This window comes from Colletotrichum truncatum (assembly GCF_014235925.2).
Source record: "Colletotrichum truncatum strain CMES1059 chromosome Unknown Contig_0003, whole genome shotgun sequence".
Lineage (NCBI taxonomy): Eukaryota > Fungi > Ascomycota > Sordariomycetes > Glomerellales > Glomerellaceae > Colletotrichum > Colletotrichum truncatum.
In genome coordinates, this window is record NW_027222400.1 from 548,559 (window position 1) to 571,867 (window position 23,309).

At 49.5% G+C, this 23,309-nt stretch overlaps 8 protein-coding genes across 8 annotated transcripts; 4 read left to right on the forward strand and 4 right to left on the reverse strand.

Annotated features, from left to right (window-relative positions):
- Positions 1-1,142: 1,142 nt before the first annotated feature.
- On the reverse strand, positions 1,143-3,609 carry CTRU02_205022 (DUF221 domain-containing protein; the record flags this gene model as incomplete). The annotated part of the gene is made up of 2 exons (XM_036724390.1): positions 1,143-3,257; positions 3,310-3,609. 2 exons carry the CDS (start codon positions 3,607-3,609, stop codon positions 1,143-1,145), a joined length of 2,415 nt encoding a protein of 804 aa, XP_036584017.1.
- Positions 3,610-6,040: 2,431 nt separating this feature from the next.
- Positions 6,041-6,638, forward strand: CTRU02_205023 (thyroid receptor-interacting protein 13; the record flags this gene model as incomplete). Its single annotated transcript, XM_070204476.1, has 3 exons — positions 6,041-6,158; positions 6,230-6,346; positions 6,397-6,638. 3 exons carry the CDS (start codon positions 6,041-6,043, stop codon positions 6,636-6,638), a joined length of 477 nt encoding a protein of 158 aa, XP_070061580.1.
- Positions 6,639-6,718: 80 nt separating this feature from the next.
- On the forward strand, positions 6,719-7,046 carry CTRU02_205024 (uncharacterized protein; the record flags this gene model as incomplete). The annotated part of the gene is made up of 2 exons (XM_070204477.1): positions 6,719-6,735; positions 6,788-7,046. The coding sequence occupies 2 exons, from the start codon at positions 6,719-6,721 to the stop codon at positions 7,044-7,046; spliced, it is 276 nt and encodes a 91-aa protein (XP_070061581.1).
- Positions 7,047-8,496: 1,450 nt separating this feature from the next.
- On the reverse strand, positions 8,497-10,339 carry CTRU02_205025 (MFS monosaccharide transporter; the record flags this gene model as incomplete). The annotated part of the gene is made up of 4 exons (XM_036724388.1): positions 8,497-8,765; positions 8,823-9,736; positions 9,790-10,165; positions 10,219-10,339. The coding sequence occupies 4 exons, from the start codon at positions 10,337-10,339 to the stop codon at positions 8,497-8,499; spliced, it is 1,680 nt and encodes a 559-aa protein (XP_036584015.1).
- Positions 10,340-12,001: 1,662 nt separating this feature from the next.
- Positions 12,002-14,404, forward strand: CTRU02_205026 (arcA-like protein; the record flags this gene model as incomplete). The annotated part of the gene is made up of 5 exons (XM_070204478.1): positions 12,002-12,008; positions 12,797-13,194; positions 13,252-13,951; positions 14,012-14,112; positions 14,165-14,404. 5 exons carry the CDS (start codon positions 12,002-12,004, stop codon positions 14,402-14,404), a joined length of 1,446 nt encoding a protein of 481 aa, XP_070061582.1.
- Positions 14,405-15,632: 1,228 nt separating this feature from the next.
- CTRU02_205027 (NAD binding rossmann fold-containing protein) lies at positions 15,633-16,790 on the forward strand (the record flags this gene model as incomplete). The annotated part of the gene is made up of 2 exons (XM_036724386.1): positions 15,633-15,959; positions 16,035-16,790. 2 exons carry the CDS (start codon positions 15,633-15,635, stop codon positions 16,788-16,790), a joined length of 1,083 nt encoding a protein of 360 aa, XP_036584013.1.
- A 589-nt stretch (positions 16,791-17,379) lies between these two features.
- CTRU02_205028 (uncharacterized protein) lies at positions 17,380-19,034 on the reverse strand (the record flags this gene model as incomplete). Its single annotated transcript, XM_036724385.2, has 5 exons — positions 17,380-17,978; positions 18,086-18,622; positions 18,679-18,766; positions 18,834-18,960; positions 19,012-19,034. 5 exons carry the CDS (start codon positions 19,032-19,034, stop codon positions 17,380-17,382), a joined length of 1,374 nt encoding a protein of 457 aa, XP_036584012.2.
- A 501-nt stretch (positions 19,035-19,535) lies between these two features.
- Positions 19,536-22,774, reverse strand: CTRU02_205029 (DNA mismatch repair protein; the record flags this gene model as incomplete). Its single annotated transcript, XM_036724384.1, has 9 exons — positions 19,536-20,053; positions 20,106-20,254; positions 20,301-20,575; positions 20,652-21,052; positions 21,107-21,194; positions 21,255-21,524; positions 21,574-21,614; positions 21,662-21,983; positions 22,031-22,774. 9 exons carry the CDS (start codon positions 22,772-22,774, stop codon positions 19,536-19,538), a joined length of 2,808 nt encoding a protein of 935 aa, XP_036584011.1.
- Positions 22,775-23,309: the final 535 nt, after the last annotated feature.

The following is a 23,309-nucleotide window of genomic DNA, read 5'->3' on the forward strand; positions in this document are numbered from 1 at the left end:
ATGTTGTCTCATCCAACTTTGTGACATGAGAACGGGAAAACGTCAGTATTGTTGGTCCTTTCCTCATACAGTCTACCGACTGCATGCAACATGCATTCCAATAGTGATCCAGATCGGCCCATCATTCAATGAAAGACATTGAGAGACCGTACACGTCGACAAATAAGCCTTTGACTGGAAATTGATCTAAGAACGGTGGCATTTAGGAGTATCTTTCTCTAAGAAGCACTAGACTAATAGACGTATTCTTAAGCGTGGCTCTAGTATATCAATATCTTGTAACACTAAGAATCTCAAATTGGTTGTAATAAGTAAGCTAGTACCTTGTTACAACTAAACGTAATATAGTAGCTAATAGTACTTATCACATTGAAACAAAAGAATTTTAGCTCTGTTAACATGACGTACTAGGAAAACAGATACAGGACGTAAGGTAGCTATTAATGAGAATAACCTAGTATAGTATGTTGATAATGAAGAAATAATGTCCCTTCATCAAAGCTCCAGATATCTCAAAAAGGAAAGTAGTTCGAGTCCTTAGGTTCTAAAGCCAGGTCTTAGCTTAAGTTATCCCATCGAGCGCCACAACCTCATCCTCACTAAAGGGCGTGATAAAATCATCCGGCCCTTTCATGCAACCAAGGTATTCTTACTGACGGTAGGCATACGCTACAACCTATTCCTTTCGCCTTCTCCCGTAGTACAAGATGTTCAAAGCTATTAATAGTAATTGATATTGTGTTTCCTAATATGTTATTGCTTAATCGTAAGTCTCCGTAAATAATACAACTCATTCCACATGTCTAGTGTTGTAGTGCTGTTACCCACAACCCGTTGCCCCTGTCACGATGCCCATCCCGTATACACTAGAATGCTATCTACAGTTGCCGTAGCAAAGTGACTATCTAGAGCTGGTTATTCACCGGCTGCTGTCAGTCTGTTGCCGCCAAATGTGCGTGTCGCCAAGGCTCATCGAACTATCGGATGCAGCCGACGCGGTATTCGCAGGTGCATTTGGCGTTTCCGTGTCCAGTTCGCTCTCCTCTCCTGAGTCATCAATCGGAGGGGGATCTTGGTAAATCCATGGTTGCTCGAGACTGTAGCTAGTTAGAAAGGTTCAAGTATGTAAATACCCTGAAAACTCACCGTGATACCAGGCTGGGGTTGACAAATTTCATGCCCTTCTCCTTATCTTCGTCGATGGTGCTGCCTCTTCTGAGCAAACCTTGAGATGGTCTAGGCCCCTCAAAGTCTTCGTCGAGAATGGCAGCGTCTTCGGCATCGACCTCGGCTCGAATACTTCGCAGGGAAATGTAGCGCGTCAGAGGCTCAAAGCGCCGCCGGAAATAGAAGCTGTACCATGCTGTGAAGATCATCAGGGGCAAGACTAAGATTGACTGCACAAACGCAGAGTTCAAAGCCAAGATGCTGGACAGAATGATTTCCGAGACAATCAAGCCCAGTATGATACGATATGATATCGTTCTCCACGCTGCTCCAGTAGCATGTTGCGGCTGGTCCATGGCGTATAGCAGCTGGTATTTGTAGGTGAAGTAACCGAAAGTGAAATAGATTATCCCCATTGGCAAGATGAGGGCGCCGAGCGGCAAGGTGCTGTAAATTTGGCACAGCATGAAAACCAGCAGCGCCGTTGGCAGGTAAAAGCCATAGCTGAAGACTGGGGGTTGCATGATCTCGGCAAAATCCCTTGGCGTCTTCGCTCCCATGCGGTAGATAGGGTAAAGAATGACGCTTCCCACTTCCAGTAGTCTGAAGGGAAAGAGACCGAGACCTTGCAGCATGATGAAATTGGCGTAGAACAAACCCAGGTTTTCGATTTGCGATCCAATCAATCTTGCCAGCTTTTGTGTGTCGCCCCACGAATCTTGGATGTCTTTGATAATCTCAAAAACACTGAGTGCAGTGCCAGAGATGGCAAAGACGACAAAGATATTGACAAAGGTGAAGAAAAAGTTCTTGGAGATGATGGACAGCTCCACATCGCCCTTTGAAATCATACCTTGCTGATAAGACAGATAGTCGTATAAATACGGCACAGCCACATTGAGCAACGAAACCAGCACCGTCGTCAAGGATGTTTCGATCAAGCTCTTAATGGTTGGGAAATTCTTGAGAAATTCGACGATAGAAGGGAACCAGTGCTGAAAGTTGCAGACGCTCAAGAGACCTGCAATAGCAGCCAGCACCGCGATCCAAAGTATCGATAGAGTTGAAACGAAAATCGTAACCGTCCACGATCGAAGCCTACGGATACCTCGCGGAGCATAGGTGTTGGACCATATGATGTCAGAAGGCGACGGAGCCGGCTTGGTGAGGAATTGGCCGGGACGGGGGTCAATCCGGGCTTGTATAGCCATCTGACAGGCGGTAATTGAGTCCATAGTGACAAAGGCCTGGTCGGTTGGCGTGTAATCTTTGCTTCGGGCCTCATAAATCTTTTCGTCGAGACGTCGGAGCTTTTCCTCGTAGTAATCGATCGCGTCTGTCTTGCGAGATTGCAGATTGAGGAACCCATACCAAAGTCGGACCTTGGGTCGTTCCCGCTCGACATATTCCGGGTGTAGCTCGCCATGTCCCAGGAGCCGACCATTCTCGCCAGCTTCCTCATCAACTTCATCCTCACGAGGCTCCAGAACAGAAGGTTCGGCCTCTGGGTCTCGCAAACGCTGTATGGATTTGGGCAAGGCAGCTTGCTTCCCGAGGAAAACACTCCAACTTTCTTCCAGTTTTGCTAGAATCTGGGCTCGTTGTTCCATCAAAGTGTCAATGTCTTTCCAATCGCGAACCAGGTTGACACTCTCAACGCGTCCTATGCCGAGTTTCTCGATCAAATGCTTGATTTTATCCTCGGAGCGCATCTTTTGAGGGATGCCTGACAGACGGAATGTCCTGTCGGTAATTGTTGACTGAGTACCCAAGTATTCTTGGCGTATATGGATCACTCTGAATGTCTCCTTGTTCAAGGTGTAGAGCGTGAGGCCTGAAAAAACGTAGACGAAGACGAGATATGCCCAGAGATGGCTTTTGTTGTAGTCAAAACTGTCATCTCCATCTTTAAAAATATGTGCGTCTTTGTACGGATAGTCGTAGGAGCTCTCAGCGCCAGTGATCGATGAGCCTTTGCCACCATTGGGATCGTCTGTCTTGAAACGTCTATTTATGGGCAGTAGTACAACGATGGCAAAGACAGCCATGATGACAAGGATGCGGATGGCCATTTTGAAGAACGACAGGAACTATAGTAGTCAGTATCATGAGTTACGACCCATCGAACACTATACTACTTACAACAAAGGCGTCGAGTCCCGCAGATGCAAGAACCTGTTCCTCCGTTACGCGGTACAAGCCCGGAATCCACCCAAAGAAAGTGTTGGGCAATGCTGGCAAGCCAATTTTGGGATCTAATCGACGCTTCCGCGCCGCGTAGAGAGTCGGCCATCGCGGTCGAAGAATGCAGAATGCGACAAAGGCCGAGCCGCCGAGTATTAAGGACAGGGCCAACTGGACGACCGCAGCGCGAGTGTTTGGTCGGAGCGCATCTCTGTTATTGCCGCACTTCTCCTCTGAATCCAATATCAGCGCGTCCATTTCGCGCGCAGCATAGTTTCGAGCTTCCGTAGATATGGTTCGGTGAGGACGTATCTGTTATGTCGCCAAGGGATTGCCTGTCGTATTTGGTGATGCAACTGGCGGGATCTTGGAGGTGAAGTGGGTTGAAACCGAAGCTGGAGCTCCAGGCGCAGACGGCAGGTCTCCACTTCATCTGAACCTGTGACGTGATCATGCAGCCGGAATATGAGGAATTGATTACATAACAAGAGGTCATCAGCCGCACCGCCACAGACACGTGAAGGGGAACATGCGCCAATCTTCTCTCTAGCTGTGGCTTGTATTTAGCCAGTTCAATCAGTACAGTAATGTCGACTTTGTTTCCTATTTGAAAGACTCGGAGATTTCAAGACGCTTAAAAACTGAAAAGAAAAATTAAGGAAATTTTTTTTATCTTTTTCTTAATTCGTGATGACATGTAGCATCCATGGGTCCAAGTCGGAATGCCACAAAGCTGTGCCGATATCCCAACATACGCAAAAAGCAACCTCTGAAGAAGGTTTGGCGAAAATACCACCAACACTGTCCCTCTAAGTCGACACAACCACAAAAGGGTGGACATGGTTGATTGACATGCGCCATGAATGTCAAAGCCGGGGAAAATGTCCACTTGTTAATGTGATGCGGGGATTGTAGAGCCGGTTTTACGATGCCTTGAGTTAGGTCCGCTAGAACGAATGCAGCTTCAGCTCGGCAGACTTTGAAGAATGTCACAACGGTCAACAGAGGCGCGTTGGCAAAGTAACAAGAATCTGGCTGCCCAGACTTACACCATACCAGATTCATTGGAGCCGTCAGCTACATAACGGGTATGTCCAAGAGGACGGACATGTGAACGAGACAAGCACAGCCTCCCGACAGCCATCTGACTGCTGACTAGCTAGTTGCATTTCAGCGGTCGGGCCTCCAAGCTACAGCTAAGGTGGAGGTAATGGCTACCGATACCGAAAAGCCTCACCGTGAGACAGCACAGCCTCAGGGAGGGGCCGTTGATGGGATGGGTATCAGAGTATCATATTCTTGCCTCAAACCAATTGAAGATCAAATAGGGCACTTGGACGAGAAAAGTTGGGATAAGCATCGGCCCAAAAGTTTGGAGGTTTCAAGCTCCGAGGCCCCAGAGCCATTCAGAAGGCGACGCACTGTCACGTAATGTTTTCGTCCTGCGTAAATGAACTTGCATCTCAGCATCGACGGGTTTTCGTCTGTTCATGGGAGGTTGGCTCGATTCATGCAGATTATGGAGATGCGTGGTGGTGAAAACAAAGAATAGTGGCTTCATCGTCGCCAGCCACTTGGCGTCTCTTGGCCTTCATTCTGCAGCCGTTTGCGGGTCTGAGTTCAGGGTGGCACTAAGCCCAGGGAAAATAACAACTTGCAACTATCGCAAAATGAATCGAGATCTCGCTGCAGCAAATTCCTAACCGAGTAGCTAATAAGGTCTGCCAGAGAATGAAATCTAAACATGGGACTAATTGCGTTTACCGTAGGCAGCAAACCGAATAAAACGTCGTCCTGATGATGAGACTGAGCCGAAACAATATTGCAATCCGCTAGAGGGTCAGATGCGGCCCGAGGCGGGTGCTCAGTTGAATCTAAGTACGGTACAAGGCTCAAATCAAACAAGGGCGACGGTCATCATCTTGGCAGCCAGCCTGTGCTTTCATGCATCAATTTACTAAAGAACGGAGGAAGGGAAAAAAAAGTATAGGGAAAAAAAAAACGAAGAGGGTAGGGAGAGGTTCGATGCATTCATTGGCTCAAATTCCGGCAAGATCGATCTGGCCCAACACGTCCCTGGCGCTTTTAAGACTTGGGCAGAGTTTATCAAGAAAGAGTGCAGCTCCAAGCCGCCTTCGTCTTTGTTTTGGACGGGTCTAGATCGGGCCGCCTGGGCTACTGCTGACTTCGGAACATTCCACTACTAGTAGCAATTTCAAAAAAGGGAAGTAGCGATTAACTCTTGGAGTAGGGCTCTCGTCTATTTTCAGTGTTTTATCACCCCCCGGATCCTCCCTGCCTTCCCACCGCTTTCCAGCGCACCTTCCTTCCCGCCCGTCCCTTCCCTGCCCTTTTTTTTTTTACCGGTGCCCTGGGTTGGGACCTGCCACCCCGGATTTATTTGGACCTGCCTGGACCTTTCACCTCCATTCTCATCCACTGCACCTTCTGTTCTGCGACGCTACGGCTTTTGTCGGCCCACATCTCGGCGACGTCTGCCCCTCCAGAACAAGACCAAAAAAAAAAATTAAAAAAAATCTCTCCGGCCGTCCAATTGACCACAAAAATTTCGGCATTTCAAATCTGCTCCATTTCCACCCCTCGTTGCCCCTCACCTCCGCTGATCCGCTCGACGACAACTTTATCTCGATATTCATTGAGTCGCAGCGAGGCGTCAAGATAAATCAAAATGGCCGAAGTTCAACTGACCTTTGGAAGAACCGACGACTTTGTCGTTGTTTCCAAGCCAAAGAAGGGTATCGCTTTTGTCGAGGCCCGCTTCAACGATGGCGTACGTCCTCCTCTCCGTAAGACTCGAGCTTTCGGACTCTTTCCCCACCTCGTGATAAATCTCGCTCATATTTCAATTAGTATACACACACCGACAAGGGATGCCAGCAAATTCTGGCTTTACTTCAGAGAGAGTTGAGCCCCGACAAGCTCAATGACGACACCATCATCTCCCTTGAGACCGATCTTCTGAAAGATACTCTCCGTATGTTTGGAAACAAATCTACTTTGTATACTATTCTGACTAGCAACTAGTCTACAAGGACGTCCCCCGGGATATGTTCCACTCCTTGCGCGTTGTCGAGTTCCAAGGGCTTGACCCGTCTACACGCTATGTCTCGGCGCGAGATGTTGCTATCAAGATCAACTTCTACGGTCTCAGCAACGACTCTACAATGCTGTCCGATTACGACATGGTCACTGTCCTTCCAAGCTCAAAGCTCGACGGTCTCTGGGAACTGTACGAAAACCTCTCCGATATGCATAATTATTACTGACAATATTTCGCTTTCTAGCTGCTGATCCAAGCATTCTGGAAGTAGGTCTTGGATAAGACTATTGAATCTTCGCTTTCGCAATGGGTTATGAGCTCATGTAGGTCTTGCTTTCGTTCTGATTCTGTGATAAGATTGTCTGACTCTCGCAGAGCTCATGACGTATCATATCGCTCGCAACTCGTCTCCAAACGATGTTGGCCTCAACACCTTGAGCGCCATATTTTGTCTCTGATGATTCGCACCTCCAAAATTAATCAAATTATCGGAGGAAGCTTATTTCATGCATTACGAAACAGCAGACGCGAGTGTCACTTGCGACGACATATTTCGGAAGCCACACCGCCAACATGGCTGCAGTGGAAGATGAAGACACTTCTGTCACAGGTTATTAGCCGACCTAGGCATTAGCAGGACGACAAACTTGTTCGCTCTTGGGTCAGATAATCAACCAGGCTCTGACGAGCCACCCTTTCCATCCAAGGTTCGACATCGCGGAAGCTGCGTTCATCACCTTGTACTGCCTCGAGTATCGTGCCTTCCAAAGCCTGAAAGGTTTCGACGATCAAACTCGGTCATTCATTCGAGCATGTCGACGGCTGTTACGCCCAGTTGCCCTGGATGAGGATTCCCAGGTTTGCACGGGTATCCTCCTCGAAGTCGATGCGATGTAAGATGAATTTCAGAAAGGAAGTGCCAGAAGGGCTACCCCTTTTGACTACTAGTCGAAATAACCTACGAATCAAAACGCCGCAATTACGGGCCACTGGATGTAGACCAAGTCAGAGGAGTTACTACAGGCTTTTTATAAGCTTGCGTTATGGGCTATGCCTGCACAGAGAACCCCTACTCAAGTGCAAAACATCAACAAGCTCGCACCTTGTTACATGTTTTTTGTGCTCAGCCACTAAAAGAGGCAGTTTAGCTCAATGGGCTGCTAGTATCACTGCGTTCCTCATCCCCTCAGTGTTCCAACCTACTATACTTTGGGCTTATCAACAACAGTGGCGCCAATGTCAGCTTCCTACAACGCCTCTTTTCAAGCTACACATATTCTAGGAACGCTGTTGGAGAAGACAGGCGTTGGGCATGAAACAGAGTGTTGCTGGTACCTTTCTGGTAGCTACTTTTTGTAGGGAGGAATACTGACGCGCCGGCGGCCAGACCAGGCAACAAGTTGTAGTTGTAGTTACCCTAAAACTTAATAAAATTATACCCTTAATATTCTTGTCAAATGAAACCTATAATCATGTATCGTCAGCATTTTGTTATCCTATATTAACTTCAGAATCTGCCTAAGCCCGTCATGATTGAAAGACCTAGGACAAACCCCCACGCTGGTGAAAATGTTGCAATATCCTGGTAAGAGGAAATGCTTGATTTCAACTCAATAATCTGACGTTGCGTTGGCACTACTTCATGTCACTAGAGCGGGCATATCACAGGGTCCACAAGATCCAAACGCCAATGAGCTATTTCGCCAGCACTGACGAGGCTATGTTATGGCGTGCTTCAATCTGTGTATTCATAGGCTTTATCAAACCGATTGAGGACTTATTCTTTACTATTATATTGCAAGTAGTTCGATGTTCTCTTGGGCTTTTCTTCTCTGGGGAGTAATTCGTTTAGGTTCGGCGAGATGGTTTTGGGATAGGTTGAAGTAGATATCTTGACATGTGTTCCTGAGTTTCTTTTTCTAAAAACACTCTGGCTTAACCCAGGAAGAATTTCCACTTATGCATCTCTTGCTTCGCTTAGGCACTAGGCTAGCTTTCCTTTTTTACACACATAGCTACAGAAAAACAATGTTATAAGAAACGCTTATTATTACTTGTAAACTGGGTATCTAATCACAACGCCTTTAAACCGACTGAGACATCACAGGCCTAGCCTGCTCCTCAACAACCTCCCGGAAGATCTGGTTCTTCTTGGCAACATCGGCAACACCGCTGCGATCTCCGAAAACCTCGTCCATCTGTTCGAGCGTCTTTCCGTTCGTCTCGGGAACACAGAACCAGGTCCAGACAAGTGACAACAGACAGAAAACGGCGAAGAAGACGTAGGCGCCGAAACCCGTTCCCTGGATAAGAGGCGGGGTGATGAGACCGATGATGAAGTTGTTAATCCAGTCTATCGCATGTTAGTTTCGTCACAACTTCATTGTAGAAAATCCACAGGTCAACTTACTGGAGCAGGTGGAAATTGCAACACCCTTGGCACGAAGCGAAGAGGGGAAGACTTCCGAAGGCATGGCCCAGGGCACGGGACCCCACGTCGCGCCAAAAGTCAACATGAAAATCAAGAGGAACGCAACGCTGACCCATCCCTGCGTGGTGTAGCTCGGCCAGTCGTGCGAGTAGACGCCGACGAGCGCGGCGATGACCGTGTGCGAGATGAACATGCCAAAACTTCCGACAAGCAGGATCCAGCGGCGGCCGAAGCGGTCCATCGTCCACAAGCTCGGCACGACACCAATGAGCTGCACGCAGTTGAGGACACCGGACATGATGAGCTGCATGTTGCGGTCCAGGCCCATCGTCTCGAACAACGTCGGGGAGTAGTAGATGAGGGCGTTGATGCCGACGAACTGCTGGAAAAACATGAGTCCCGCACCGACGTGCGTGCGTTTCCAGCAGCCGGGCTTGAAGCAGTCGGTCCACGACACCACCTCGAGCTTGAGGCTGTTGGAGAGGCTTCCGCCTCCGACGAGTGTGGGGTGGCGTTCGGCGAGCACTGCGGCCTGGAAACGGGCCTCGGCGATGATTTCCATCCACTCACGGCGGACTCGGGGGTCGGTGTCGGGAAGCGTGCGCAGCTTCGCAAGGTTGTGGAGGGCTTCGTCCTCGCGGCCCTTGGACGCCAACCAACGCGGGGAGTACGGCAGGAAGACGGCGCCGAAGCCCAGGAGAAGGCCAGGCAGAATTTGGATGAGAAAGGGGAGCTGCCAGGACCAGTGGTTCGGGATCCCCTTGGTGCCGTAGGTGATCCAGAAGCTGATGACGATACCAACAACGATGGAAAGCTGTTCGAAGACGAGGAGAGAGCCGCGGATTTCGGGGGGCGAGATTTCGGAAATGTAAAGTGGGACGACCATGGAGAGCCTTATGTATCGTTTAGTTTCGGACTAGTAGACGTGGGAGGATGATAGACTTACATGCCGATTCCCAAACCACCGATGAAGCGACCGCCCACAAGCATGTCGTAGTTGAGCGCGGATGTCTGGAGAGCGGAACCGATGGTGAAGATGACGACGGCAACCATGATGGAGCGCTTGCGAGAGATCCAGTCCGCGATCCAACCTTGATTTAGCGCGCCAATGAACGCACCCAGGGTGATCATGGCAGTCATGAGGCCCTTCTTGAAGCCAGAGCCAGCGGCGTGGTCAGAGACTTCGGGGAAGCGCTCGAGGAATTGGTCCATGACGAGAGTGACGGAGATGACACCTTGATCATAACCAAACAGCAGACCGCCGATGGCCGAGAAGGCGGCGCAGAGGGCTACATAGTGAGAGGAGAAGATGCCGCGAAATCCTATGCTGGAGGTGAGTGTTTGGTCGAGGAGTGCCGGTAAGAAGGGAATGTACCTGAAGGTCCATAGGGGTCGAGAGCATCGTCGGAGAGGACAGTCTCTTGCTGTTCGGCCGAAACGCCGTAGTTGGTTGACGTTTTCTCCATGTCGGAGTCTGATGGTGATCGTTGGCCCATTGTGCAAATTCTGTTTCTGATCTACGGAAATGTCTGGTTAACTCAAGATGTTCCACACGGCGGTAAAGTCGAATGTATATTCGCAGGCAGGGGGATTTCAGATGAGACTCACTTGGACAGACTTGATTTTTGAAGACTCAATGCCAACTGAATGGTGAGGGCTTCAATGCAACCTATTCGATAAAAGGAGGCTCAGCCCAGTGTGAGTGACGGGAACCGTGGACTAGATATCGAAGTAGAAGAGATGAGGAAGGAGGAGCTTTGGCCGCACTCGACTGACTCAAAAAAAAAGACGATCTTGTTTTTAAATAAAGGCACGCAACGGAAGTCTTTATAGACTTTTTCAACTTCAGACCACCTTACCTCACCTCCCTCCCTCCCCCTTGGGGCCCCAGGCCAATCCTGTGCTGTCCCGAAGACTCCCGCCCAAATTCACGGCATCGAAGGGGGTGGTATTTTGACCCACAATGCTTGGAAAGCCGTAGATGCTCTACACTCTTGTTGACACTACGTATGGGATAGCCGCAACGACCAATGACCCGGCGCTAATTTGCAAGGAACCCCAACCGCCAAATCGTGGGGGAACGAAAAAGAGGATTTCTGGGGAATGGGGGGGGGGGGGGGGGGGGGGGGGGGGGGGTATCCGTGCCATCATGCGGCGTAGTGTATTAGCGGGCGCCGTCTCAATACGTCGTAAAGTCTTCCCATGTCACGGTGCCACAAAAGTCGGCCCGCCTTTGGACTATCCCACTCGGCCATCAGTCCGGGCGAGAATAGGGCCGGGGTTAAGCCCGCGGCAATTCCAGAACTTGGCAGCTGAGACTAAGGCGGCTGTATGTATGTACGTAGTAGTGGTGTAGTGTAGCTTGTGGGTTAACGTTTAGCATGTCGCGAGGAACATGTTCGAGGACAACCAAGGCCGATGAGTGTACTTGGCGGACGATCCTTGCGGCCGGCCCCCCCTGTTCACTCATCCAAAAATTTGATCCGATTAATCGAGCGCCCCCGGGTGGGACTACAGAACGGCATGGAAGACGGAACGCCTTAAATGATGTGATTCCTATCCTCTGTCTCCTTCTATTCTTCTCACCGGTATGAGAAGTCTTTCCATGCACCGCTGGGGGTGGTTATTAGAAGATTCTCGCAATGGGTTTCTCGTGGGGACAGAAGAGTTGGTGGGGTTTTTGACACCTTCGAGGAGGCTCGAAAAAGCTCCGGAATTGGACCGTCAAACTCCCCCCACTAATCAACATGGGGGTGAGTAGTTAGTCCAGGATATGGTTGGCCGCTAAAGCTTGCGTTAACGCGAGTCAGGGGGAGGGCCGCTATTGACGGGCTGCAACATGCATTAACGGCTTCGTCATATGTCACCGTTGTAGGAGGAAGATGCCGGGACGGGTGGGTGTGGTAATTCGAGCCGGTACTAAAACTGTAAGAGCTACACCGCATTCTGGTGGTGAGTTAGGAACTTTCTTCCACTTGAGTCTGTGGGAGTAACTCACTCCGATGCATCCATTTCCAATTATCACGAACCGGGAAGTCTTTTAATTCCCCAAAATTCCTTTACCTACCACAATCGTCCTTTTTTCACGAAAAAAGAAAAGACGACTGAGGGCACCGACTGACGGGCTAAAGTGCCAAAAAAAAAATCATGTCGACAACATGTCTGGTACGTTTTCCCCATGTTTTTCATCTCTTTACCCCAGGTCGCCACCCTCCCCGAGATTATGTTACCCCAGATTTCGTTTAAGCAGCCATCATCTGGAGATATGAAGCGTAATCGTCTGGAGAATGGTTGCTGACTGATCCGGGGTTGATTTCTGCGGACGTGGAAGAAGGGGGTTTGAATGCGGGATGAACATATCTTTTCGGAAATTCAGACCTCATTCAGCGATACCCACACTTCCCCCACGCCGCAGAGCCCCAACATTGATCAAACAGACTTGCAAAAGACTGCATCTCAAATGCGCGTGGGCCTCAGATGACGCCGCTCCCGCTGGCTTGCTGACCTCTCGGGCCGACCACTCATGTATTCGATGCAAAGCAACTGGCAAGAATTGCATCCCGGCCCCCGCTATTCGGTTCAAGCATTCTACCGAGTAAGATCCGCTCGCCGGCTGGCACCTCCGTGACCGACGTGCGACTTTCCCAATGTAGCGTTTGGGAGATGAGGCATAGTCGAGACCCATTTCGCGTTATCGTCAAGTCGCTGTGACGAGGACTGGGCAATGCGTTATTTGCGGGAACCATTTGCTGATCTTTTTTTCTTTGTTTATCGTCAGGGCGCCCAGGGCTTCCGATTGTACGTGGGTTCGTTACCCGCGGCGTTGTAAGTGCCCGCAACTTTCCGTATGGTTGACTCATGCCACACGTATGTTGAAAATTTCGGGGACGATCTGCTTCATTTCGCACATCCCGTGTTGTAATTTGTAGAATATTGACCAATTCTTTTGATAGTCCACTTTGTCGATGAGACACAGGAACTAGAAGCGTTGTATTGGACCGATGATGGAAGCCCGCCTTATGCGAGATATTCCAATCAACCATCCCCAGAACTGCACGCTCATAGACCAGACCCTGCTGCGGACTCTGAGAACCATCCAGCACATCAACCTATACAAGAGCCACGACGAGCCTTGACAATAAGCCCTCACAGCCGTCCAATCTCAACTCCAGCAACAAGCTGGAAAGAAGTACCGACACCAATATCTCTGGCTCCAACTTACATTCCAATACCGCCGGGCTCAGTACTCGGCTTAGCCAATTATGGACATCACGGGGATGCCGTCTTTCCATTTACCCAGCCTCACGAGGTGCGGTTGATGAAATACTACTTGGAATACATGTGTACTTGGGTCAGTCCTCTCGAGTGTCAAATCTTGTGTGCTTGTAATAACATGTGCAACCCGTAGTTTGATCTTTGTGATGCCCGCCGCCATTTCGCCATCGTCGTCCCCCAAAGGGCAATAACCTGCCCGACCCTACTCAACGCAATATTCGCACTCTCATCGCGCCATCTCAGCTTAAACGGCCAATACGATCCGTATGCCTCGGACCGCTACCACCAAGAATGCCTCAAACATCTGACCACAATCTCCAATGACTCCTCCGCCCTGACGAATGACGACCTCCTCGCTGCTACGATTCTCCTCCGCACACTGGAAGAACTTGACGTGCCCATTTTAGGCACTGACCACGAAGGCCACCTCCTGGGTATCCAGCTCTTCATGAACAACCAGAACACTGCCTCAACACCGCCGAGCCCCTTGAGACAGGCTTCGTTCTGGGTGGGCTTGAGACAGGAGATCACGATGGCGTTCGCTACGCAGAGGCCGATCAAGGTGAAGCTGGACCTCTTGTTCATCGACCGTTCATTCTCGCCTTCGGACGATGATTGTTGGGCGAACAGGATTGTGGTACACTGCGCCGAAGTGGTGCAGTTTTGCTTCGGAGAGGTTGAGAATCGCAGCAGGGAGTACCAGAGACTAGTTGAGTATGACCGCAACTGGCTGAGAGCAAGGCCGGTGTCCTGGCTGCCTATTGCGTACAGCGAGCCGGATCCTTCAGCGAATGAGGTGTTTCCCCAAATACTTTACATCAACCATGCCGTCGGTAAGCTATTAAACTATCTAGAAAGTCGAGTCTCACTCGATTGACACGTATTAGTGATAGGCAATGTACACGGAGCTCTTGCGCGGGCACTACTAATGTGTCACGACGAGAGCATCCCGCGGATAGGCCCTGCTCGAAAGCTAGCCAGGCAAAAGCTAGACGTAAGTTACGCGCAAATCACACAACCCAACACGACCCTAACCAAGACGACAGAACGATATCAGGATGCAAATCAGGGAGTTATGCGGCACGGCTCTGTCAAACAGGGACACTATCCCAGCCATGTTCACAGCTAGCATGGGCGTGACCGCCTGCGGAGACAGATTCACAGACCGCGCGGAGCAAAAGGCTCTGTTGGACATCTTGGTGAAGACGGACGTAGAACACATGTGGCCGACGGGCTCTGCGCTGTCCCATCTGAAGAGGGCATGGGGTTGGGGAGACGACTGCTGAGATTCGACAACTCCACCTAGCTTCTTACAGAGCAATACCACGTACCCGTATTCCGCGTGATTTATTGTTGTTTCATTATCGCCAAGTCTAGACCAGTGACGAACTTGTAAAATAGACTGAGTAATAGCCAAAAACCCCGTTGACGAATAATTTCGCAGACAATATAATGACACATGACGAGCAAATACGATTCGACAACGTCGGTGAGACTAACCCCAACTTCCCCAAACTGCCGAACCCCAGAAACATCCCCAGACCACATCCCACATCCTACATCCCACATCACCAGATGGGGCGAGAGGGGAAAGTTCCAGTTGAGCGGATCTAACCCCGTGCGGAGAAAGGGATCAAGATAGATTAGGCCAGATGCAGTGCCGGCCACAAAGTAAGTATCCTGTGACATGTACACGTTAATCTAAGAAAGAGCTTGAGCTTGTTTTAGGGCCAGTTGGATGGATGTTGGGGTAAAACCGTCGTCATCCATGGATAAAGAAAAAAAAACGTCGGACAAAATTACTCTGTCTTCCCATCTTGGACCGGGGCAACTTACCCCGTTAACACCATCAACCAATCCACGAATTCGCTTTGCACATCTTCCAAACCCCCACCTACCTCTTCCACCGTAAACGGAAACTAGGCCAAGAAGAAAGGGTCTTAGACAGGCTCATACCAAGTTTCACCATCATTCATTTTGAGCCTCTCCAACTCCACGCCTCCAAATGCCCCCTTCCAAGTTCCCTCCGCGACCGCGAAACCGTGTATGTGATTTTTTTTTTTTTTTGCGGGTTCCTGAATAATGCGCTTCTGATTACCATAGGTCAATCCAAGACCACGAGGATGGGAAAAAAGCGCAGCTCTTCGCTGGCGTCAGTGGCGGCGCCCCACGAATAGACCACTTACATCGGGAATCGGATTCCGACGGGAAACCGACCCCCGGGGGGGAAACCAAAGGACGGTGAGACTTGCATAATTAAAAAAAAAAAAAATAGTAATCGAAACGGTATATAAACCGCCGGCACGCTTTCCTCTGTTCGTCACTGCGATTTCGTCGAGTTCTGCAGTTTTACTGGGAGTCATTACAGTCGTTTCCCATCTTTCCCATTCCTCGTCGTGATACCCTTCTGTCTTGTCTGTCCGGCTCAGATTCTGACGTCGTGTTCCTGAGAATAAAACAATTCAAGACGCACATCTCATCTAGTTTCCCAAACCTTTCAGAACCAGTTCAAAAATGTCAACACGGAAGCTCCAAGTAGGCGTCGCCGGCCTCGGACGCATGGGTAAGCGTCACGCCCTCAACTTCCACCAAAACGTCCCCCGCGCAACCCTCGCCGCCGTCTCCTCCCCAGACGAAGCAGAGCGCCAATGGGCCGCCGAGAACCTCGCGCCGCACGGCGTCGCGGTTTACGAGTCGTACGACGACATGGTCGCGCACAAGGGCCTTGAGGCGGTCTGCGTCGCGTCTGCCACGGCGGTACACGCCGAGCAGGCCATCAAGGCCATTGAGGCGGGGAAGCATGTGCTTTGCGAGAAGCCTCTCGGCACAACAGTTGAAGTTGTAAGTAATCGATCGAGCAATACGGCAAATCCATCTCTCATGGGTCGCATGAAAAAAAGTTTGTAATGGCTAATGAAAGAATCTCAGTCTCAAACAGTAGTCGATGCGGCCGCGCAACGTCCCGATCTCAAGGTCATGTGCGGCTTCTCTCGCCGCTTCGACGCTTCCTACCGCGACGCCTACAACAAGATGCAACAAGGCCTCATCGGTCGGCCCGCCGTCCTTCGGAGCCAGACATGCGACGTGCTCGACCCGACGGGGTTCTTCGTTGCGTACGCGCAGTTCTCAGGCGGCATCTTTGTAGACTGCAGCATTCACGACATCGACCTCGCACTATGGTTCTTCGATGAAGAAAAGTCAAAGGTGAAGTCGGTACACGCGATCGGTATCACCGCCGTGGAACCTGATCTGCGCAAGCACAACGACCGCGACAACGCCGTGGGCACCGTTGAGTTTTACGACGGACGCATCGCGTACCTGTATGCCTCGCGCATGATGGCTGCTGGCCAGGAGGATTCGACCGAGATTATCGGCACCAAGGGCAAGCTGACAGTGAACATCCTGCCGGCGGAGAACCACGTGCGGATTTACCAGCCCGGAGGCATCAGACAGGAGCTGCCCCAGAACTACTGGGGTCGGTTCAAGGCGGCTTTTACAACTGAGGCTATTGAGTTCACCGAAAGCGTGTTGGAGGATAAGCCGGTCCCAGTCAAGCTGACTTCCGCCGTTGCGGCCGTCAAGATTGGTGCGGCACTGCAGGAGTCCATGATTAGCAGCAAGAAGATTTGGTTCGACGAGAGTGGCAACCGAACAGATAGAGCTCAGTTGTAGTTGGAAATACCAATATGAGTTATGACAACGGATGCAGGTACCATTTCTGGAACTGACCAAAAGTGGCCTATTTTTACTTGCTCATGTCCATCTTGTCTCATTCTGCCTATTCTGCTAGTCCATCTTTGTGTTTGGAGCAGTGGTCGAATTACAGACAGGATTGCTAACGTTAGATAGTCTCATCAGCTGAGTCGATCTCAGAACTTGTCTACTACCTCCCCTGCAGCATCAGACCCAGAACATCCAACTCCATATGCCCTATGTACCTCCTGGTGCATTAGTCTTACCAAACGGACAAATTATGTGTGAGTCGTGCTCATTATCTCCATAATTTCTTGAAAACAACACGTTGAAATCTCAGCAGTGTTTCCCTTGTTTCGTACATTATCACCTCGCTGGTTTGGTGCGTCTAGACATAGCCGAAATCACCGAAACTGCTGCAGACGGCCTATCGGTAGAACGACTGATTTGACATTCGTATGACATCTGTATTTAAGAAGTCTTACACTCAATAGTAAGTGCGTTTGAATTGTCGGCGCTGGGAAGCTTCTGAGCATTCTGCAGACTAGGTCAGCAACCAGGATGCATATCAAACATCCGCACAGATTACGGGAACGATTGAAAAGGTATATGCGCACCACCAAAACTCAAGTGATCTAGAAGACTCATTGTGTTTCTTGACTATCAGTCGGTCTTTTTTGACTTCACTGTCGGTCTTCGAGCCGACCACAACCGCATCCATGCGGGGTGATGAATCATGCTCTAGCTGTGACTGATCGTCGGGCATGGTACGGGGTTGAGCATGGTTCAATGCGTTGTCGACCTTTGAGCCCAGTTCTAACTCGTTGATGGTGTTCGTCACAACGCAATCATCCTTCTTTGGGGGAGAGCACTGGAACTCGAAAGTGTCAACCAGCACTGTGGCTGGCTGCTCAAGTCTGGTACCGTAGAATTCATAGGCTGGCGAGCAACCTTCACGACCAAAAGCGGCTGAACTGACCTCGCTTTCGCATTCTATGTCGATAAGGGTTCCTGACTGATAGCATTTGGTCTGGTCTGTTTTCTTAAAAGCTAGACCGCCGTCTTCCGTGGATGGATTGACCGAGGCTTCTATCCTCTGCTTATTGGGAGAATGTTTGCGAGAAGCACAGCTGTCTTCTTCGAAGTGAAAGTTGAAAGCCTTCGAATCTTCATTAGGCAGTCGGCATTAGCAAACTTCTGGAATGGGAAGCCCAGTCCGGTGCACCACAACACCTGACAGCTGTATAAACCAGTTGAGAGAACGGCGAGCTTACCTAGCGCTTGTCTGAAGTAAGAGGTGGCGAAAGTAGTCGACTGGGCATCGGCCTTTTTGAACAGCGGCGAAAAGAAGGGAGGCTCATTACTTCGAGGACAGCCCTTGTCGACACCCATGGAAGTCTTGGGTGTTTCTGGTAGTAGCAAATCAATTTCTGATTGTACTTTCGTGAAATCAACTTTGAGCTTTTTTATTTCTTCAACAGCGGCTCCCAAAGTTTGGAAGCAGAACGGGTGATGCTCTTTCAAAAGCTTGCTGAATTGTTGCTGTCGCAATAGCATGTCGAGATGAGGAGCAAAGGCCTTTTGCAATTCTTGGTTGATTGTCTTCCAAGACTCGCTCTCTTCGCGGATAATGATTTCAGTCGCAGTAAAAACATCATCCAAAAGGTCCATCCGAGTTGCGAGAATGGTTCCCATCCGGTTGCCGACACAAGACGCCACCATATTCCCTAATGTTGGAATATCGAGTGATGCCGAAACATCGTAAATTGCCAGAAGTTCGAGAACATCGGTTTTGACAAACGGGACCTTGTCTGTAATGTATTAATATAGTTCGAAAGCATCAAGCCGCTGTCGTGGGAAATGGTACCTCCGACATAGAGAAAATGGAGCGTGGTCTCCAGAGCCGGCACTGTGTAGGAGTGCTCCTTCAACGTGATCTTTTTGAAGCCATTCTCCTGTATTTCAGGCACTTTAGCCCGGATTCCGAAGATTTTGCCAAGGAAGTCAAGGGGAACGACGCACTTTCTTCGCCTGGCTCATCATCAAGTCGACTTGGCCACTTTGTCCGGCAATGACGTCCTCGTGGAGCTCCCACTTTGCAACACCCATGCCCAGATGGACATCAGCGCCAACTTTTGTCTCCCATAGGCTGGAAAAGGGTCAGTGAACAATTTAAAAGTGCAGGCCAAGAATTTCGTACGAGGCATTGTCGAATTTTTGCATTTTGTGGTAACCGCAAGAATAATTTGTGTCGGTGATCTGAGAGTTTTTGGTGGATTGGGAGGCGTTGTCGGCCAAAGCAGTGGGTGAGTCCGGGAGTTGTAAGATGAAGAAAATAACTGGGGGAAAGATAATGGCAGGTGGGTATGTGGAGGTCGGAAGGTGAAGAGGTGAAGAGGTAAAGAGGTGTGAGAGCAGGCGCCTGTCAGACAGAAGGAAGGCGCGAGTCGGACTTTTTCTTCCGTGGCAGCTGTTGTGGAAGTAGCTTTGGACATGGAAACTGCCAACCCGTATCAAGTGAAAGTTTCAACCAGCAGTGTCTTGATCTTGATAGTCAAGGATAATATCTACCCGGTTTGACTTGCATCTTAGACCCTTAAGCTCTCGAATCGGTTGTTGTAAATGTAGTATTCACTAGCTTTAATTTCTTCTCTTAGCCACTACAATCTCTTGACCATGTTTCTGAAATATAACAAACAACTCTAGCCGCCATAGCTCACTCCATCAGCCTCCTAGAGAGAGTGTCTCCACATCCATAGCATCAAAAACATCATCGTCTTCATATGTAGCATTATCTTCAATTTCAGAGTTGCCAGTACCGGTCTCTGTGACATGATTCTCTCCATCATGAAGTGCTGACATGCGCTCGATGAATTCAGCTTGAAGACGCTTCAAGTAGCTCAGTAGCGTCTCATCATCCATATCAGATTGGTGTGCTTGCTTCAGTTGCGCATGTAAGTTGAGGATCAGCTTGCGTTCACTGATGATCTTTCTTGCTTTCGAGCTCTGCTGGTTTCTCAACCGTTTTTCTCGGATGGAAAGAGAAACATGCTCTGCTACCTCTAGAAATCTTTGTGGGAACCCCATAGCCTTTGCAAGGGTGATACCGTACAGGATCTGGTCCACTTTGCCAGACTCAACCTTGTATGTCATGGTCAATTTTGGATTTCCATTTTCCGTGGTTGACATATCGCTTGCGAGATGCAGATTCAGCACTCCCGGACGGTCATTGAGAACGTCGGCTGTGGCATGTTAGCTGTTCCTCACTGAAACTTCTGGAATACATTCTCGTACCTAGTTCCGCAAAATGTGTGGTGAACCAAACCAACGCTCGACTTTGGACTAGGGCTTCTGCCATAGCTATTGCAATGCCGAGTCCATCTTGGGTGCTGGTGCTTCGACCAAGCTCGTCAATAATGACCATACTCTTATTGTTGACATTGCTGCAAAGACTCAGCCCAAGAACTATTCCTATCGGAGTGTACCAACCGTAGAATGAAAGCCATCTCCCGCATTTCCAGAGAAAAGGAAGACAGGTTAGATTCCATCCTGTCATCGATTGATACTCGGGCAAAGATACTGTGGATAATGGGAAAGTTGGCGCTTTTTGCCGGTACAAAGCATCCGATCTGCGCCATGATCTGAAGCATTGCGATGCTCTTTATGTAGATGGTTTTGCCACTCATGTTGCAGCCGGTAATAACTTGAAAACGGTAGTCATCGGATGCGTAATAGTCGTTGGGGACGCATTCTTCTTTCAACATCTTCAGCCAGTTAGCTGGCCACCCAAGGACAGAAAAAAAAAAGAAAGAAAAAAAGAAAAAACTGTCGCCTCCGTACCTTATCTAAGATTGGATGTCTTGCGGCCTCCAGGGCTAGTGTATCCGAGATGCAGGGCCGTACCCAATCGTAGATTGAACTGGCTTGAGCGAAGGAGGCCAACATATCTAGGAGAGCAATTGACTCACACATGCGATACAGCGGGGCAATTTGGGTCCTAATGCTGTCTGTGAGATCCTGAATGATTTGGTCACTCTGCATGATGACTTCAGAGGTAGAGTCGGTGATCCGCTGATTAAGTTGTTTGAGACGTATGGTTGTGCATTCGATGGTACCTTTTCGAGTAGTTCGATTGACCAGAATAGCAGGGATCGAGCGATCTTCAAAATCCACTTCACGAACACGAAGGCTGTAGCCACGTCTGGAGTCATATTGGATTTTGGCTTCAATGCCATATTCCTCTAGAAACTGTCAGAGATGAACGGATGTGGACCTAGAAGAGAGAGAAGATGAACCATAAAGTTGAGAAACGTGCTTGTGGACTTCCTCAGTGTTTTCTTTGTAGGTCTGCCTAGCAACATCCAACAGACCGTTCACACCAGACTGAGAGCTGCCCAGTTAGATATAAGATTCATGCCCCAAGAAGTGAGAAAGGAGGAATACCTTGACGGCAAATGTTCTTTGGTTTCTTTGATCAAGAGCGCGCTTGGAATATGAAACATCCTGATGTATGGTCTGATATATCATATCTCTGACAGGGGTGTAAAAATGAGGGCGGAGAAGTTGTAGAATCTTCAGCAAAAGAGGTGATGTGGCCGAACTCAGAGCCTCGTATAAGTTGGGCACTGCATCCACAAAGGTCTTGACCTTGAGGATGTTGTTCATGAGAGACTCCGTGCCGGCTACTGTCGGTTGACGTGGTACGATGACAAGCTTTGGAGGGTCAGCTAGGAATATTACAAAAGCAATCAAAGTCAAGAACCTGGGTCAACATCCTTTCGACGTCAGGAAAAGCTATAAGAGCTACAACAGGTCAGAACATGGCGGTACTTAGTACACACGTTACATACCTTTTCTGACCTCGATGAATATGTCTTGGCACTGTAGAAGCTCCTCCACTGCGTCATATCTGGGATCAATGAATAGCTCCTTTAGTGTGGAAGGCTGAAGGAGGTTGCTCCGAAGTAACCGGGCGCCCATTGGCGTGCGAGTCTGTTTGAGGAGTCCGAGGAGACTGTCTTTTGACCGAGGGTTGCCCAAGTTTTGAAGGATTTCAATGGAGATGATGGTGGACACGTCAATCATCATTGTATCTTCGCACGGCTGGTACCTTACACGAAGGGAATTAGGGAAGATCCGCAACGAATATTGAGTCTCTAAAAAGCTTATGGCCTACGAGATGTTAGCATGTTGCGTATGTACTTGATGGAGGTACCTACGGCTGCAAACGAGCAAGTGGCATAATAGCTTCCATTGAGAGCAACTTTGATAGCCGCTGCATCCTCCCGGAATGCACATGCATCGATGCGGTCTATTCCTTCCATTTCTGACCAGTAGCGTCGATCAAAGGGAGCAATCTTTATTCCGGGCATGTTCTCCTCAACATGGCTGTACAGTCGCGATTTAGGATTCGGTGGGCAGCTTGAAGCAACGATCAAGATGATGGAGGGTTCCAATATCTGAAGCTTATGGATTGTCCGCGTAAAGAACTTGCTGTCGGAAATCTGGCTAAGAATGACCTCGCCGGTGGAAGAGTTGATAGATGCCATCCCGACAGATGGAGTAACTCCACGAGCCTCACTCAGAGCGCATACGATCTTGTGGTTCTCGCTATCTGGCAGAGATAAGCGTGTCGTACGGCTGGTTTGAGACGTGCCTGGCCGACTGACAAAGGAGTATTGTGAGGGCTCCTGAGGGGTTTGAGTGCTCTGACTTGACGTATCATCGTAATCGTAGCTTGAGGTTGGTTCAGTAGTGGATGTAATCTCCACAGGAGAGGAGGCTTGTGGGGTGATGGTCAAATATGTGGCCCTACTCGGGTTGGAACGAATGCTTTTGAGACCTTGGGTCGGCGTACAGAAGTATGGGGAAGACTCTCTGGAAATATTGGGCGTATAAGTCTGTGTTGTACGAAACGACGCCACAGATCTTCTAGAACTCGCAGTTGGTGGCTGCTTATCCATCTTGAATTGCAGAGTGTCGAAGTCGTTAATCAGAACCTGTGGTCAAGAGAATGAGGGAATTCAGAAGTCGAAGAAGGAGGAATAATGTCCTAAGAGCATCACGTGTAGATACCTCTTATCAAGAAGAGTAATTATCAATAATTGGGAACTCACGAACAAACACCTTAGAACCTGCCCGACTTACACGGCTCACAGGCCGGGGATGTCCCAGACCAGTCAATCTAGAAGTGGGGGTGGAGCCACAAGCACAAGCCACCCTAGAGCACAGACCACGTGAGGAGACACCAGCCACCAATGTGATGTCTTGGATGACTTGCAGTGGAGCAACTTCGTCAGCCCGGTACACGTCTGGAAGAGTTTGCACAGGCTCCCAACCCAATCCACACAGCTTTTGGCGTAGACCCAAACCGCGTCGCAACGCGACAACCCTTCGATATTGAAAGGACCCCATCTCAACCCGATCGACCCGATTGCGGGTGAAGCTATCAAGACTTTTATTGCCGTCCGAGCTCAGGCCGATCGTCGCCTGTCGGTC